General features: G+C 37.4%; 1 protein-coding gene across 9 annotated transcripts in view; it reads left to right on the top strand.

The window, feature by feature from the left end:
• The window catches only part of ARHGAP24 (Rho GTPase activating protein 24), a 701,125-nt gene that overhangs the window by 636,661 nt on the left and 47,309 nt on the right, over positions 1-17,155 (top strand). For 8 of the 9 annotated variants that reach the window (XM_033105937.1, XM_033105936.1, XM_033105935.1 and 5 more), the window contains one exon: positions 13,282-13,489. In XM_033105937.1, coding sequence (XP_032961828.1) covers positions 13,282-13,489 — 208 coding nt within the window. Of the gene's footprint in view, positions 1-2,614; positions 2,764-13,281; positions 13,490-17,155 lie in introns of those variants that run through there. The other variant, XM_033105940.1, reaches the window with a different exon arrangement.

Consider the following 17,155-nt stretch of genomic DNA (forward strand, 5'->3'; position numbering starts at 1 on the left):
ATGTTGCCTAGATTTTCGATCTCTTAGAAATTAAAAACTGTTAAGTGAACATCATAAAATGTGGAGCTTTGGAATTATAGGCCTTTATTTTTTATTAAATAAGGGACACTCACAACAAAATATTCAGATGGAGGAAAGGGACCAATGGAGATGTGTCAAGTACATCTCCTCTCTTAACAACCTGGCCAGATAACAAAGTTCAGTGTTGAATCTAAATACCTAAACTTTGTGTTATGTGCTGAAAAACACCTATTACTGTTGCTTCCGTATTAAAAATGCTGAGAGGCACGTCATTTCTGCCTGAAAGTCAAAGCCAAAAGTTGATATGTCAAAACTTTTATTTAGCTTTGGAAAAGTTTAGGGTTTTGTTTTTGTTTTGTTTATTTTGGATTTCTTTACACTGCGTTTTGAAGCAGTGTATATAGAAGTTTCTAGCCCAGGATCTGGGGAAAGTGAGAACCCATTAATTATTCATTAGATCTGAATGGTTAGCCTAACTTCAGCTACCAATAAAATCAGGTTCTTCCTGTACATTTCCGTCTCCTTATGAAACGAGTTGAGTCAGAGACCCATAGGGGCGTAAAAATACTGAAAGCAAATAATCCTCATAATGAATAATTGGCGTAATGAATACGTGGGCAAGCCGGGGTTGGTTAAGAGGCTCTGTGGTCTTGCCTCTGACACAGCCTATCCTGTTTGATCTAGGAAGTGACCCCTTACCTTTTGTTTCCTCACTTGGGAAATCAGCAAATTGGACAAAACTGTTTTAACTAAGATTCATTCTAGCTCCAGTTCTGCGGCTCCCTGCGTTCCCTCCTTCCCAAGCGGCAAGGTGTCCCCCAACTCAGCACTGCCACTGACTTGTAGGACTGAGTTATACTTCACAGTTTCTCCTTTTCCTAGCTGCATGCTGTGACACGGAAGCTAAAAACAATGTTTAAACCGTGGGACAGACATAACTAAGAAGGATCCCTTCAGTGTCAAAATGTTACCTATCTGGCCATGCTAGTCAGAGTAATGATGTTTCGAAAGGGAGTAGCTTTGTAGTACTCCTCACAGTTTTGGAAAGCTCCTGCTGAATGGCCAGGAGGGAACGCAAAGGCCTCAGGGGTCAATTGGGGTTGAAGCCCTGGCATTCCAAATCTGCTCAAGGAAGAGCCAGGTGGGTGAATGATTAACCCAGTGAGTCAACTGCTTAGTGAGTGGGACTGAGGGTTGGTGGACATGGGGCTGTGGTGCAGATGGTGCATGCAAGGGCAGGGGAGAAAGTTGAAAACAGGGTTGGTTTTCAAACCATAACCAGCGAAATATAGATATGATAAATATAAATATACACATAGGGGGAGTTGATTTGTTTTGTGGTTATACCTTCAGATTCTTTGTTACTAGATTTAGAATATTTTCCTATTTCACAGACATACACATATATAAATACACACACATACATGTTTTCATGCTATGCACATTTAAATCAGCACCCACAAATAGATTCAACTGCGAAGTATGTTTTAAAATATCTTGCATAGGAAGAAAATAGATGCAGGAAGGAGGGGGCAAAAAGTGTGCCCTTTCGTGGGGTGGTTTGGTGCTGTTGGATTTCTGGAAGGACTGAAGCAGCCAGCTGTAAAGGTGCGGCACAGCCAAGAGCCAGGAAGTCAACTCAAAGTCAGAGGAAGAAGAAAGGGGTTCACACTGCCGCCTGGCACTTCCCTCCTCCCTTCATACTGTTGTGACTGCACCTGCTGCATGTGACCAGCGGGCACTGAAGGCAGCGCAGCCACAGCAGTGGTGACAAGGCAGCTGCAGCCCTGCCAGCTCCCGCCCAGCTCTCATTGAGAAAAGGGAACCGGAACAGGAGGAGGGGGAGACAAGCTCCCTGCACAGCTGCCTCCTCCACGGATCCAAGGAGTCTCCTGGAACGGGCACTCGACTGTTCTGACGTGGCGATTTCCTCTCGGGAGCCCCCAGAGTTTGAAGACAGAAGAGAAGAGGGAGAAGCCTGCAGAGAGCATCAAAGGATGCGGAGTGCTATGAAAGGAACAGGGGAGCCCTTTGAAAAGAATCTATCATGCACTGAAACGCTTTCTGGAGAAGGTGCCATTATTTGCCTCCCCTTTTTGCTCAGATGAAAGGAGCCTGCAAGGACGGTCCTGAAGTATTCCTCAGAGGCCTTTTTGTCATTGTTCCTCTTTCCCTTTGCACACGGCTGTTTGCTGACCTTTCCAGAGGAATCTCAGTCCCCCCAGTTCCAACTGAGAAGACAGTTCTTAAAAAAAAAAAAAATTTAAAAAAATTAAAAAACCCCATAATTCCTGCTGTTTGAATGGGAGGTGCAGCTTGCTTGCTGTGGTCCTATTTGCTGTGACATTTTGGAATGTCTGCAGAAACTTAAAACAACCTTAAAACCTCCCTGGATTAGGCAAGAAGAAAGGAAGTTCTTGCCGCCCCCCCACCCCCCTCAAAAAAAAAGAAGTAAACGAGAAGTGGTAACTTACCCTTGATCCAGGATTTGGATGATAAAAAACCTTGGAGTTCTAGAATCAGCACTTCAAACCTAACAAATAAACATGAGAAGGAGTGGCTGTGGGGTATCCTGCAGAGGCAGGCTTTAAAGGAAGCCTGAACCGGGTTCAGGACTTCGGGCCTGTATGATGCCTGAAGACCGAAATACTGGGGGGCGCCCCTCAGGTGCCTTAGCATCAACTCCCTTCATTCCTAAAACTACATACAGAAGAATCAAACGATGTTTTAGTTTTCGGAAAGGTAGGTAGATGATATGTTAATGTCCTTTTAAAATTATACATATATCCTCTGATGCTTTAAGATCAGTTTATGCTCAGATAAAATGGAGTTTGGAAACCAAGAGCTTAGAAGTGTACAACAATGATTTATGTGTATCTTTGCTTGTCTATGATGATTTTTCAAGGTTCGTATCGATCTGTTTATTACTGTCTTGAATAGGCTGTGTAGGTGGGGCTTAAAGAATGGTGGTCTTGTAGGGATCACCTTGACCTATGGAGAAGTTAGCAAGCTGGGCTGACCATCCTGAAAAGGAGGGGCCAAGTCTACCTTGGGCTGTTCCCAGACCCAAATCAAGCAGCCTTGCTGTTACACATTGAAATGGGTCCCTCTCAAATCCCTGTTCTGTGCTCCCATCATATGGGTTTGGTTCTGGCTGCCTTCACTTGCCTCACCTCTCCTGCTGAGAAAATTATATCAGGTTATTTGTAATGACCATTTTCAAGAGCTTTTCAACCATGTTAATTACCACTGATTAGAAATAAAAGTCACCTTGACTTTCCAAATAGATGGCATTGGGAGAGGCCAAAAATATGAACTAGCAGGAACAGGAGTGGGGAAATATAATAATTTATGATCAATAAAAGAAACTAAGATATTTCTGAATTAATTTATGTAGGGAAAGTTAAAGAGTATAGCATTTGACAATGTTTTTAGAAAATGTTTATATCAAAATATTCTTTTTACTTTGCTTTCAAATGTGAATAATTAAATGGAATAATTGTCTGAATTGGAACTAGGTAATTATAATTTTAATGTCATGTACAGGAAGCTAATTTAATCAGGAGCTGATCTGAGTAACGTCTAAGGTTGTTCCTTCTTCCTTTTTTTCTTTGATTGGCCATCTATTAATTAACCCTCTTTATTTAGTAACCAACAGAAAAAAATGAGAAGGAAACAAAATAAGAAAAACCACATATAAAAAGCAAAATATGCTAGTGGGAACTTTCTTAAACTAAACCTTGTTCCTGCTGAGTCTTTCTCTTTGAGCAGCTCAGATCTGGCTATGATCATTAGCATATATTATCAGCAAGGAATTCAGGTGTTAATTTATATTCCTCCCTCATCCACAAAGATAATTAAATGTGCACGTCTCATATTTTATAGATCTATTGAGATTTCAGAACAGGGTTAGCGAGCACAGAACAGGGTTCCTGTAAGAGTGCATTATTCATAGAGAAACTGACAATGATACAAATTGAAAAGTCAAGTGACTAATTGCTTAAAGGACGGTGCCTCTTCTAGTTTCCCCAGCCCTCAGCAACTAAATCGGGTTTATCCAAACACTGGAGAAGGCCTACATTTCCGGGTTATTGCTGCTCATTTCTAATTAGAGATGTTCTGGGGACCATAAATATATCTTTGAAGCACAGGGCAAGGCCTTTTTAACCTTTTCCACCTTCTCGCTTTCAATAGTGGAGTATAGCACATCTGCAGGAATCATAGCTAACACTGCTGTTCATCCTACTCTCTTCCCTTTCTTCTTAAATAGTAACGAAGGAAGGCCGTTTCTGCAAAGAAAATTCCCATGGCCTGGCAAATGGCAATAACAGAAACAGGGAATAGCTTCCATCTATCATCTCCTATGGGCTATTTTTCAGGTATTGTCTTTTCCTCTGCAAAGTTGCAGTAATCTGAGGATTGTTCAGCATCTGAATCAAGGATTAACAGATTTTTAATTTACAAAGTTGTATTCTGGTTTCTGTCCGAACCATAAAGGAGAGAAAGGTGCAGGAAGCATTCAGATGTTGTAAGTTTCCTTTTCCTTTCTCTGGAGCCAGTGCATACCAGGCTTTCAGTTAACTGGCTGCATGACCACAGTTCCACAGTGGGGCTCTGGGAGGAAAGGGGCTGCAGTGTTGTTTCGTGCTGCGCTAGTCATTCAGGTCAGAGGCAGCATGAAGCACAGGAGGTTTACATCTTTAAGGTCTGGCACTGAAAAGAATGAATTTTTCTTTTAATGCTGTGTTCCCAAACGGTGCCACCTTAATAGGAGAATGTTCCTTTGTGCTTTGTTTAATCTCCTGGGTACTCAAGTAGTTCCAGAAGTGGACCCGGGTTTCTGAGTTCCTCTCCCAAGCCTGTTAGAGAGCATCAGCTTAAGTCATTTCACTGAAAGCAAACAGGAGAGGGCAGGAATCATGGAAAAGTGCCCAGAAATGAAAAGTGGTGACGTGTCTGCTTTTCCCGATCCACATTTAAAGCATATTTTTTTTTACTGTTGTCAAGGGTAGGCTTACGGAAGAGACTCACCGCTTTAGAAATGCCCTCCGAATGAAGGGTGGCACTGAGTTCGTTTGCAGAAGCCTGGCGGTGTTGGAGCTTTTATGCTGTGTAAACTGTAACTAACTTCTCAGGGTTCCTTTCTCTTCCAGACCTCTTCTGTCCTTCACTCACCTTTTCGTCTCTCTCTCTCTTTGTTTCGGTACTAATAAAGGTCACTGAAAATATTTTCTCAATGGTTTTAAAAATCTAGAAACTAAGAAACATCTATTAGGCAGAAAGTGGGGGACTGGTGGTGCTTTGTATTTATGTTCTAGTGAGATAAAGGTTACAATGTATTTTTCACTCTTTGGATTTTAAAACTATAAATTTTATTTGCCTCTATAAGACTACATGAAGCAATCTTTTGAATATCTGGGGGTACAAAACACTTTTGGTCCTGAATGTTAGTGCTAATGTCTAGTTATTGTGATCACAGGACAAACTAAAGTAATATTTTTAGAACTAAATTTATTGGGGTAACAATGGTTAGTGAAATTACATAGGTTTCAAAGGTACAATTCTGTAATACATCACCTATATATCACATTGTGTTAAAGCAGATTTTTAAACCCTAACTTTATCTTTTATTTTCCTGAGTTTCCCTCTTCTTGGAGATAAGTCATCATGAACTCTGCAGTGCTTTTTTTCCCTATACCATAACCATGTAGTGGTCATGCAGCGTGGCTTCTTCCTTCTTTAAATACTTCAAACTCCATTTCTATTCCCATCACCTTAGTTTTCTGTGTCTTTATTGCTTCATGCACACAACTTACTTACACAGAAAAAGTGTCTCTCAAGGCAGCATCCGTCCTCACTTTTTTCCATACCCGATATTCTTCACAAATTCCCACACCACACAATCCATTTGCCTAATGCGTATTCCTAAATAGTAGTCAGGCAACATTCCACAACTCAAAATTTGTTTGTGTCCCTACTGCTCCCAAACGAAGTCCTAACTGTTTCATGTAATTATCAAGGCCTTCTAGCCAATTCCAGCTATTTCCCAGCCTGGCCCACGCTTTCTCCATAAACACATCTCCTACATCACCCTTTGCTTTTGTTCACTGTGTCCGATCTGCTCTGATGCTCTCTCTCCTCTGCTGTCTGTCTAAACCTTACAGTTTCTTCACGGCATTGCTGGAGTCTCATTTCTGTACCAATTATACTCTTTACTCAGTAGCCCTTGTATGTCATGTGTTCTGCCAATGGGCCACCTTATCTTTATAGTAAAAAAAGACATGTATTTATTTCTTCCCAAAGGGAAGAATTGCAATAAGTGTGTTCAATCAAGGATTCAAAATTTACTGCCAGCTGATGAAGTACAGCAGTATTATCTATCTTTTCCTGCTAGTCCATTGGCAATAATGAATTAAAATAAAATGCCTTTATAATATTCGTGGAGAAAACCAACATGTTCTTCTTTAAAGTTTATTGTATGTTGTGCGTGTTGTAATCACACTTATGGAAAATGATTTGTTCAACAGAATGCTACTATCGAAATCCACGTAATTTTAAGTGGTGCTATAAATGAAGAGCTCATTAATTCATATATCAAAAGTTTTATGGAGCATCTACCAAGTGTTGCTGGGGATGAATTCACAGACTCCTTGGGAATAAAGAAACATAAGCAATTACTAACTTTGTGATAAGCACTACATCAAATTATGTATAAAATCGGAAGGACCCGTGAACAGAAGCCTGGAAAGGCAGTGATTTACTTGAACTACATGAAATCTGATTCAGTCTTTGGAAGTCACAAAAAGACATTTTCTACTATATGAGGGTGATCAGAATGCCTATGAAAAAAAATATGTGTGAATTGAATTAACATAACATAGTGAGAAAGGAAGATTTTTAGAATCATATGGACCTGCATTTGTACCCCAAATCTGCCACTTTCCAGATGTGTGACTTCAGGTCACCTAGTATCTCTGAATTAGTTTGTAGAAAAAGACCGTCTCGCAGAATGTCTGTGAGTGTTATATAAGAAAATACATGTAAATGGTGGCTTGGTACCAGGATTAAATTATATCTATAATTACTCTGCTGGCCTAAGACCTAGGCCACTGGGTCACTATGTTCACATTATTATATTTAATTTTTTCCAGGCCTCTATTTTTTTTTCCCTCCTTCCCCACTCTGACTACAGAAAGAGTCAAAATCCTGCCGACATTCATGGTTATTATTGATCCTGAACTCCTTGGATTAAGTTTTCTATCATAAAAGATCAGTTGGCTTCTTAGAAAGTGCTGGTGACAGACTGAAGTAAGCTTTGGCTATCTTTGTTTCTTAGTTCTGTACTAAACTGGATATCTTTTATTTTAATTTGTCTATTTACCATGGGTGAATGTTCATTTTTAATTGAAAATTATTGTAAACCTGACCAAGACTTATTCTGTTAGCAGAGTTGCAGTAAGCAAAGGATAAGTAAAAGCAAAATCTTTATATGGCCCAGCATGTGATAAAGGGATAAAAGAAACTCTGAAAAATAACTGATAGCAAAGAATTTGAGCAATAACTTTTTAAACTTCTGGATTTTCATCAGCAAACCAAGGACATTTTTTGTTTTCAAGTTTTTATAGAAATCAATGCCACAACCTGAGAACAATTGATGAGTACTATTTTACTTAGGAGTTATTCATTTATTTCCCGTTTTCCCAAAGTGAGAAGGTAAAGTACTTTGCTGTAATGAACTCATTCATTCCATAAATGTTTATGAATACTCAATTCTTACGTTGGTATTAAGTCCCAGGGATAGAAGCAAGAGAATTTGCCTATATGTCTTAGTCAGTTCAGGTTGCCATAACAAATTGTCATAGAGTGCGTAGCTTACAAACACTAGACATTTATTTCTCACAGTTCTGGAGGCTGGAAGTCTGAGATCAGGCCAGCATGGTTGGGTTCTGGTGAAAGTCCTCTTCCAGGATGCTGAGGTCAATTTCCTGTTGTATTCTCAGGACACAAAGAAAAAGAATGAGAGAGCCTTCTGGGGTTCCTTTTATAAACACAGTAATCCCATTCATGAGGGCTCTGCCCTCATGACCTAATCACCTCCCAAAGGCCCCACCTCCTAATGCCATCACCTTAGGCATTAGGTTTTCAACATAGGCATTTTGGAGTGATACATTCAGACCATAGCAGTATGGTAGAATAGAGTGTGAGTCTTGAAGTACTTCAGATCTGGTACCAATCCCAGTTTACTCCTTGTGTCTGTGGCACCTTGGGAAATTACTTAAACCTCTCTGAAGTTCATAAGGTAGACATATAGTATACAGCTGTTTTTCAATATTATTTATAATAACTAATAAATGTAAAATAATTAACTTATTGTAATAATTGTGAAAGTACAATCCTCTTTTGACTGGTGGGGGACTAGTTCAGTACAGATGGGCATATAAACAAATAAATCTGTTTCCCCGAAAATAAGACCTAGCTGGACAATCAGCTCTAATGCGTCTTTTAAAGCAAAAATTAGTATAAGACCTGGTCTTATATTATAGTAAAATATATTACATTATATTATATTATATTATATTATATTATATTATATTATATTATATTATATTATATTACATTATATTATACCCAGTCTTATATTATAGTAAAATAAGACTGGGTCTTATATTAATTTTTGCTCCAAAAGATGCATTAGAGCTGATTGTCTGGCTAAGTCTTATTTTTGGGGAAACACAGTTACAAAGCAATGTGTTAAGACATCAAAGAAGAAACTTATCAAGCTTCCCATCTGGAGTGGGGTTGAGGGGATGTTAGTAAAGACAATACAGGAGATGATATGAGTTGAATCTTGCAGGATAACTTTCTAGGCTGATTGATGATGGCAGGACCTACCTTCTAGAAAGAGGCCTGAAGACATGCAAAGTCCTGCTACATTTAAGAAACAACATATAATTCAGAATGGAGAGTATGTCATTTGTGAGGAAGCAGCAGAAATGAGTGTGGATATGGTACAGTGCCTGGCACACGAGTGCTACCTAAACATTGTTGATTGAATGGTGGATGAAGACACAAAGATCAGATTGTGGAGACTTTGTATATCATGAAAGGGAGTTTGGTTGGCTAGTGGGCACCCTTGGAAGAAATGAAGCAAAAGAATGGCATAATCCAATTTAAATGTTATGAATATCACTATGGCAGCACTTGTCTGAATTGGGGACTCTTCAAAAAGTCATATAAGAAATATCAAGGATCTACTGAAGAATTCCTCTCCAAACCCTTAGTCCTGGCCCAAGTGCCACCTTCCCTGGCCAAACTCCCAATCCAGCCCCAGGTAAGTCCCACTGTGGCTGGTACCTCCACCCAGCACCAATATTTTTGGGCCTTGAATGAGTTTATCTATATACTTGCTAGTGTCCCTGGAGGACAAAGATGGACTTTCCTGCTATTTAGGTCTGTCCACAACCCTCCCTGAAAGGTCCAGCAAGTAACAGGCTCTGGCTCGGTCAGTGCAACTTGGAGCTGCTGACACTTACTTTCCGTTGGTGCCCCAGGTGGAACATTGGCTGCTGCAGAGGTCACCATTAACCCATTAATCTCCTCCTCCTGGACACAAACAAAAAAGAAACATCGAGGATCTAGCCTCATGTAGTAGTGATGAGTTGGGAAGGAACCAACATGGTGATTAAATGAGGGTAGTGAAGGAAGGAGGAATCTAGGTTGACGCTCAGATGACACTATAATGATTTAGGGGTAGATAACTGGTACTGATAATCAAAATCAAGATTACAGGAAGTAGAACAGATTTTGAAGAACAGATGATTTAGCCAGTTTTAGAAATTTTGAGTTTGAGAATGGTTTGAAATATCCATGTTGAGGGATCTAATGGGCACTTAGAAACCCAATAATAGTGACCCAAATCGAGACACAATCTGGGAGTAATTAATATACTGTGAGATTAAGTGGAGTCTAGCAAATAAATTGTGACAGGAACCCAGAGAACCAGCAAACTTATGAGAAAGTGTAGTAGGTAACATAGTCAAGGAGACTGAGAAGAGTATTCTGGAAGGCAAGAATTATGTAACATGTGAGAAGTATCAGGAAGAAGAGTGAGATTGATAGTTTTAAAGGGAGAGAGACAAAGTGTTATAAAAATAGATTTGGCTGGCAATGATTTGGCAACTAGGAAGTTGTTGGTGACTATAGAAAAAGCTCTTTTAATGGGATGATGGTCTCATAGGCCAAATTACAGTAGGTTAGCAAGACAGAAAATGATGAACTGAAGCCTAACTGGGTTAGTATACCTAACTGGGATTCCAGGAGAAAAGAGAATAAATAATACAGGGGACAGAGAGTCCAAGAAGATCTGGTTTTGTATTTGTTCATTCATTTTTAGGACGAATGGAATTTGAATGCATTTATCTGATCACATTCACTAACTTCACAGGCTGCCTCTTGCTATTTGGTGTATAAACCACAGTAAAGGAGGAACCTCACAAATCCTGAAGGTCACTAAGATATCTCTCTCTCTCTCTCTCTCTCTCTCTCTCTCTCTCTCTCTCTCTCTCTCTCTCTCTGTTTCTCTCTCTCTCCCTCCCTCTCTCTCCTCTCCCCTCCCTCCCTCCCTCCAGTTGAAACAGCCTCCTATAGGTATAATAAATTCACCTGTGTGATTTACTTTCTCAGTCCAGTGAAAAGTCACATCCTGGGTGATGCTTGCTGACACCGTCAATGTACTTTTAGGGGAAGTATACATGATGTACCATCGTCACCCAGAAATTCTGGGAGGACTTTGTCAGGGAGTGTGAAACTTCACTGGGAATTTAAATGGACATAGCTGGCACTGTTTGCATGACTCACACCACAGAGAATATTCTTGTTAATAATCTACTTTTCAATGTGTTTTTTCCCCATGCTGCTAGTTGAGACTAGCTCTTGACCTTTGTTCTTTTTTGTTAATTTTAAAATTTGAAGTTTCACTGCTCCCTCAAAGAAAATTCCGAGTAAAACAGCTTTTAAAAAATAATTCCCCCCACCGACTTTCCTCATAAAAAAAAAAAAAAAAGAATTTTCATACAGGAGTTTAACTCACACCTACCATTGTAAACCAAAGACATTGGGGCATTTTATTTCCAATTCTACAGAATGGGAAGTATACATCTCAAATAATTCTCCTCTAGATCCAGAAGAGAAACAATGATTTTTCCACAGGAATTTCTAAGTATATGTACCTATTGTCTACATACTTTAACTCTCTTACATATTGTATTGCTCCGTAGGCATAGCTCTTTACATTAAAAAAGTTTCCTTGGGCAAGACGCTCACTAAATGTTCAGAGTTTTTTCCTTCACCCTTTATTTTTCTCACCTTCCCCCAAATTTACATTTTTCTCAGCAGAAATCACCCCTCCTAGTGTGATGACAGGAATTGTTGTAGGAAAACTGTAAGTAACCTGACAGGTTTCTTTCTCTCTAGCTCAGTTTTTAGCCATTATGCACACTACACAGTATTGTGTGATAGATACAGAATGACTGACTCCAACAGCATTGAACAAATCGGGGTTCCACGATTTTACTTGCTGTGTGACATTCAGCGTATTCCTTAACCTTTCTGTGCTTCAGTCTCCTCCTGAGTATAATGATACAATGGAGGCACCTACCTAATAGAATGCTGTGAGTTTTAAATGAGAAAAGTGCATATAAACTGCTTGTGCCCACGCCTGACATGCATAAGTAGAGTTTAGCTATCATCTCTTTTGAGCGCACAGAAAAGATATACTATTTTACTGTTTATAATTTACTAATATTTTAAATTCCTACAAAATGAGGACACTTGATAATTGTGATTAAAAAAAAAAGAGAAAGAGGACTGGTATTTAGGAATGACCAAAGACTTTAAGACTGAAGAAATCTGGATGTGAATTTCCATTCTGCCACTTGGTGCTGTGTAACTGACCTTGGACAATTTATTTAATCTATCTGAACTCCAATTTCCTTATCTCTAAAATAGCTACCTTATATATTTATTAGGAAAATGAGAGAATATATGTCAAGGATTTAGGACATAATACATACTTAATAAATTGAAGGATGTTAGGGCTTTGGGGTTTTAGTTTCTTGCTATATTTCTTAAGTAAATTCTTACCATAAAGGTAAGCCTGTATGGAAGATATGTGGAAAGAATGTGGAAGCTATGTTATTAAAATACTAGAATATTCCACATCGTTATCACTATTGTATGCGTTAGAATTTTCTGTTGCTGCAAATACAGAAAACTTCTAACCGTGGCTTAAACACACAGGGAATTATTTTTTCTCACATTAAAAAAGTAACTTGGAGGAAAGTGCTGTTGGTATTGGGCTGGTGGTGCAGTGATTTCAGCCCTGTTGCCTCTGTGACTGTTTCAGCCTTTCCTATTCGATTGTTGCCTAATGGTCAAAAGATGACTCTTCAGTGGACAGATAGCATGCCTAAGTTCAAGATAGGAAAAAGGAGTGATTGGCAATTCCAACTATGTCTTCCATCAAATAAACCCAAGTCTCTAGAGGCTCCAGATGACTTCTTGGGATGTGGGGAAAGTATTTAATTGTCCAGCCTCTGAAATGGAGATGACAAGAGAAACGAAGGGTGTGAATGTCTGTTGACTTAGTGAACAATGTTTGGCACACCATTATCAGGAAAGCGCTTCTTCGAAAGCCTACAAACTAAGCTAAATAGACCTGTTACCTGCTTTAATTTTCTGCCCTTAGAGAATGCCACTTACTAATTCTGCTTTATATGCAATCAAATAATAGTATCAGGTCACTCAACCTTTTTTCTTAAAAAGAATATATGAATATTAAGAATATATTCCACTAGTGCCAGATTTGATACCAGATGTAGGTTGTTGTGATATTGTTTCTACTTGAGCTAAGAGTATTCTCTTTGGTAGCAAGTGTTTATTGCTTGGAATGTGATGGTTTTGCGTCACTGAATCCATACATAAATTATTTTATAGATAAGGGGGTAAAGCATATGTTCTCATTGTCAACTCCTTAGCCTAATGGTTTCGAAAGAATTTCCCAAACATTCTGGAGCCTTACATAATTCGAACATACAACACTTATTTTTCTTGAATTTGATTCTGTAATAATGCAAAGTACCAAATGTTAAATGCTTGCTAGCGTTCCAATCTTTGTTTTTCCTTTACAGTGAGTTTTGAAAGAAAGCACAAAATGGGAAGAGATACATTTCTCAAATTCATTGTGATCCTTTATTTCTCCAGGCATTTTTGGACAGAAACTGGAAGATACTGTCCGTTATGAGAAGAGATATGGGAACCGTTTGGCTCCAATGTTGGTGGAGCAGTGCGTGGACTTCATCCGACAAAGAGGGCTGAAAGAAGAGGGTCTCTTCCGATTGCCAGGCCAGGCTAATCTTGTTAAGGAGCTCCAGGATGCCTTTGACTGTGGAGAGAAGCCATCATTTGACAGGTAGAATTCAAGATTTTAATAACTATTCTTCCCTGAGAAATTTAAACTGAGCTGAAGGGATGCGGTGAGCTGAGATGGTGTAACCTTAATTTATGTTGTAACAGTTTAGATGACGGATTACATGGCCACACAAAGTTGGATTGTTTTTATTGTTATAGTCAAAAATTTGATTCTTTAGATGTCTTTTTCTCCCATACTTTTTCCCCCTCCTTAAAACACTATTATTGATTCTTTTCCTTTGGTCCTAAATTAAAACTATTTAACTTTTGCATTGGAAAAATGAACTTTTAAAGTAGGCATCTTCTCTTGTTTGACATCTTTTTAATTCAGTTAAGGGATATTAAGAGTTGATAAGTAGAGATTGTGATACTAGCAATGTAATTAAAAATAACTGTTTTTATATAATAATAATAATAATAATAATAATAATAATAATAAAGCATTGTATTTTTAAATACGTAACTCCTCCTTAATCTAGAATAAATTTACAAAGAAACAAGGAGAACCATAGCATGGTGAAATTCAGGAAATAATAGAAGTTCCATAGAAGAAAGTATAAAGTCAGTTAAGAGTTAAACTCTGTTAATATTTTGTGAACTACCTCCTTCTCGTCACTATTTTTAATTTAGTAGAAAAACAATTTTTATCCTAGTGTTAATTTAACATTGTGTAGCAGAGATTTTTTCATATTAATAGTTGAAAATATATTTTAACTTAACATTTTATCATTGGCAACCTCTGTAAGTATAATTTTTACTATCTAAAATTTCACTCTTTCATGTGTGCCTGTTTCAATATTTTTGAAAATTTTTGTTGTGACTTTTTTCACTATTATAAATAATGTACTGTGTATATACCCACATAAATATTTTCCACTTTTAGATTATTTAGTTAAGAGAGAGTCTCAGGATTGGACTTTGTGGATAAGAATAGCCTTTCTACTTGAAAATTGAAAATTGCCTACTACATATTATTTCTCTTTGAAAGTATAGAATTAGCACATAGATAGACACAGATCTAAAGAACAGATAGAAGAGAAGAGACTTGAATACATAATATGAGATAAAGGAGACATCATTGAGAGTATGGGCTCTCACTAATAATCCAAGAAGAGTACATTAAATCATTGAATGCCCTTTTACTGGTCACATTAACCAAGTTCTGAACAATGATAATTCTCAGTGCTCGCAAGCTGTGCTGAGATGGGCACCCTGATGGTGAGAGTACAAATTATTATAATCTTTGTAAAGAAATTTGGTAATATATTTCAAGACCCTTTAAACAGGAAATTCTAGTCCTAGAAAAAAAAATCAGATATGTGGAGAATAACTTAAGTACAAAGTAGCTTATTATAATTTTTTATAATAGTAAAAAATGAACACCAATCTATTATCTCCAACAGTAGAGTATGGTAGTGCTCTACTCATAGAACAAAATAATACACAGTTATCAAAATTTTGAAAAAATGCTGATTTATATAATGATAAACGGAAATAGCAAAGAGAAAAATAAGGCAGAATAAATTGATTGATTGAATCCTACCTATTTATAAAGGTATTATAGGCAGTTTGTAAAGAGCCATAAATTCTCTCCAAGAGAAAAAATGTAAATGTGGAAGAAAAGAAATGAATTTAAAACTAGTGTTGGAGAACAAACTTTAAGACTGCAGATATACTTTGTGCAGAGGAGCCACATATCTTAGTCTATACTTTGAAACAAAAACTAGATCAGTGGTTGCAAGAGATAAACAATGATTTATCTCTGAGAAGTGCAATTTTTTGGTCCCAAAATGAAAAAGAAATTTGTTAATGGAATCCTCATAATAAAATCTGTATAATGGGATACACATCTACAATGAATTTCATGTGACTGATACATTCTAATGGCCTTTTTCTTACATGTATATATGGCATAAATATATAAGGATGACATTATAGCAAAGCATATTTATTTATTAAAAATTATTTTAATAAACAACGGGGCACAGAGAGGAATCCTTTAGGCATTTATGATTTAGTTCTTTTAACAGGTCTTTGCTAACATGGGAAATAGAGGGCTATTTTATATATTTTAGGACACCTGTAAGAAGTGATATGCCTTGAAAACAATTATCTTTAAGTCAGGTTCTGATAACCACAAGTTGAAAATGAAATGTCTCTTTATACACAATGTCATCCCAATTATGAAAATGTATGCATTTATTTTTTGTATGAAATGCATCACTGCATAAACAGACTGAAAAAATTGTAAGAGAAGAATAAACATTGATTTTATGGCAGAAAGTGATTTTCCCCCTTTTTTTATACTGTAATTTCAATAAGTATATATTACTCTTATAATCAGAACTTTAATGAGAAAGATCTTCTTAATTACTTGATGATTTCACACTGCATAAAAATTTCCTTATCTTTTAGTTTTGGATGTGTAATTATGGAAGCTACCAGTTACTAGAAAAGCTATAGAAGAGACTCGCAGAGAGTAATTCAGTGTCAGGCACAGTATGGCCATGTTGCTAGCATACTTTGAGAAAAAGGAGGGTGTCATTCATTTACTCAGTCATTCACTGTGTCTGATTTCTATACTTGTATAACCAACCACTCCAAAACTTTGTTGTAAACAATAACAACCAGTATTTATGCATGATTCTGCAATTTGGATAGGACTTGGCCAGGATGTGCTCATTTCTCCACATGGTGTTGATTGATGCAGATCAGTTAGGACTGAAAAATCCAAGATGCCTTTCCTCACATGTCTGGAGGTTTGAAATGGCTAAAATGGCTGTTGGCTACTTGGGTCTCTCTCTCTCTCTCTCTCTCTCTCATATCCAATAAAACTTCTCTTCATGTGGCCTTTATCTCTAACAGATTAATCAGACCTATTGACATGATGGCCCAGGGTTACAAGAGAGTGAAAATGGAAGCTTGACAGTGTCACTTCTGGTACATTCTGTTGGTCAAAGCAAGTCAAAAGACAGGGCCAGCCTAGATTTGAGAGGAAGGGAAAAACTCCACCACTTGATGGAAAGAGCAGCAAGCGTACACAGAGAAGGAAGGATTTGTGAAAATCTATTTTTGAAGAAAATCATTATAGCTTTAAAGTCCTGAAATAAAGAATCAAGTGGAATAAATCCCCTAACTTTGTTCTTTTTCAAGATTGTTTTCGCTCTTCTAGGTCATTTGCATCTCCATAAATAAATTAGAGTAAGCTTGTCAGTTTCTACAAATGCCTATTAGGGTTAGGATAGAAATTACATTGAATCTAGAAATCATTTGGGAGAAAATTGATGTCTTAAAAATATAAAATCTTCTAATCCGTGAATGTGGCCTATCTCCCCATTTCATTAGGACTTTTGTATTTCAGCAATGTTTTGTCATTTTCAGTGTGAGTTCTTACTCCATTTTGTTAAATTTATCCTTAAATATTTAATGTTTATAGATATTCCTGTAAATAGTATTTTTATACTCAATTTTCTAATTGCCCACTTCTAGATAGTACAAGTACAATTGATTTTTTTAAACATAGATCTTTTGTTCTACAAACTTGGCGTAATACAAACTGCAAATTCATATATTAAGTGCTAATGGTTTTTTCGTAGATCCCTTAGGATTTTCTATATACATGATCTTGTTGAATATACATAATGAGAGTTTATTTCTTCCTTTTCAA

Source organism: Rhinolophus ferrumequinum, chromosome 5 (genome assembly GCF_004115265.2).
Source record: "Rhinolophus ferrumequinum isolate MPI-CBG mRhiFer1 chromosome 5, mRhiFer1_v1.p, whole genome shotgun sequence".
In the NCBI taxonomy this organism is placed as follows: Eukaryota; Metazoa; Chordata; class Mammalia; order Chiroptera; family Rhinolophidae; genus Rhinolophus; species Rhinolophus ferrumequinum.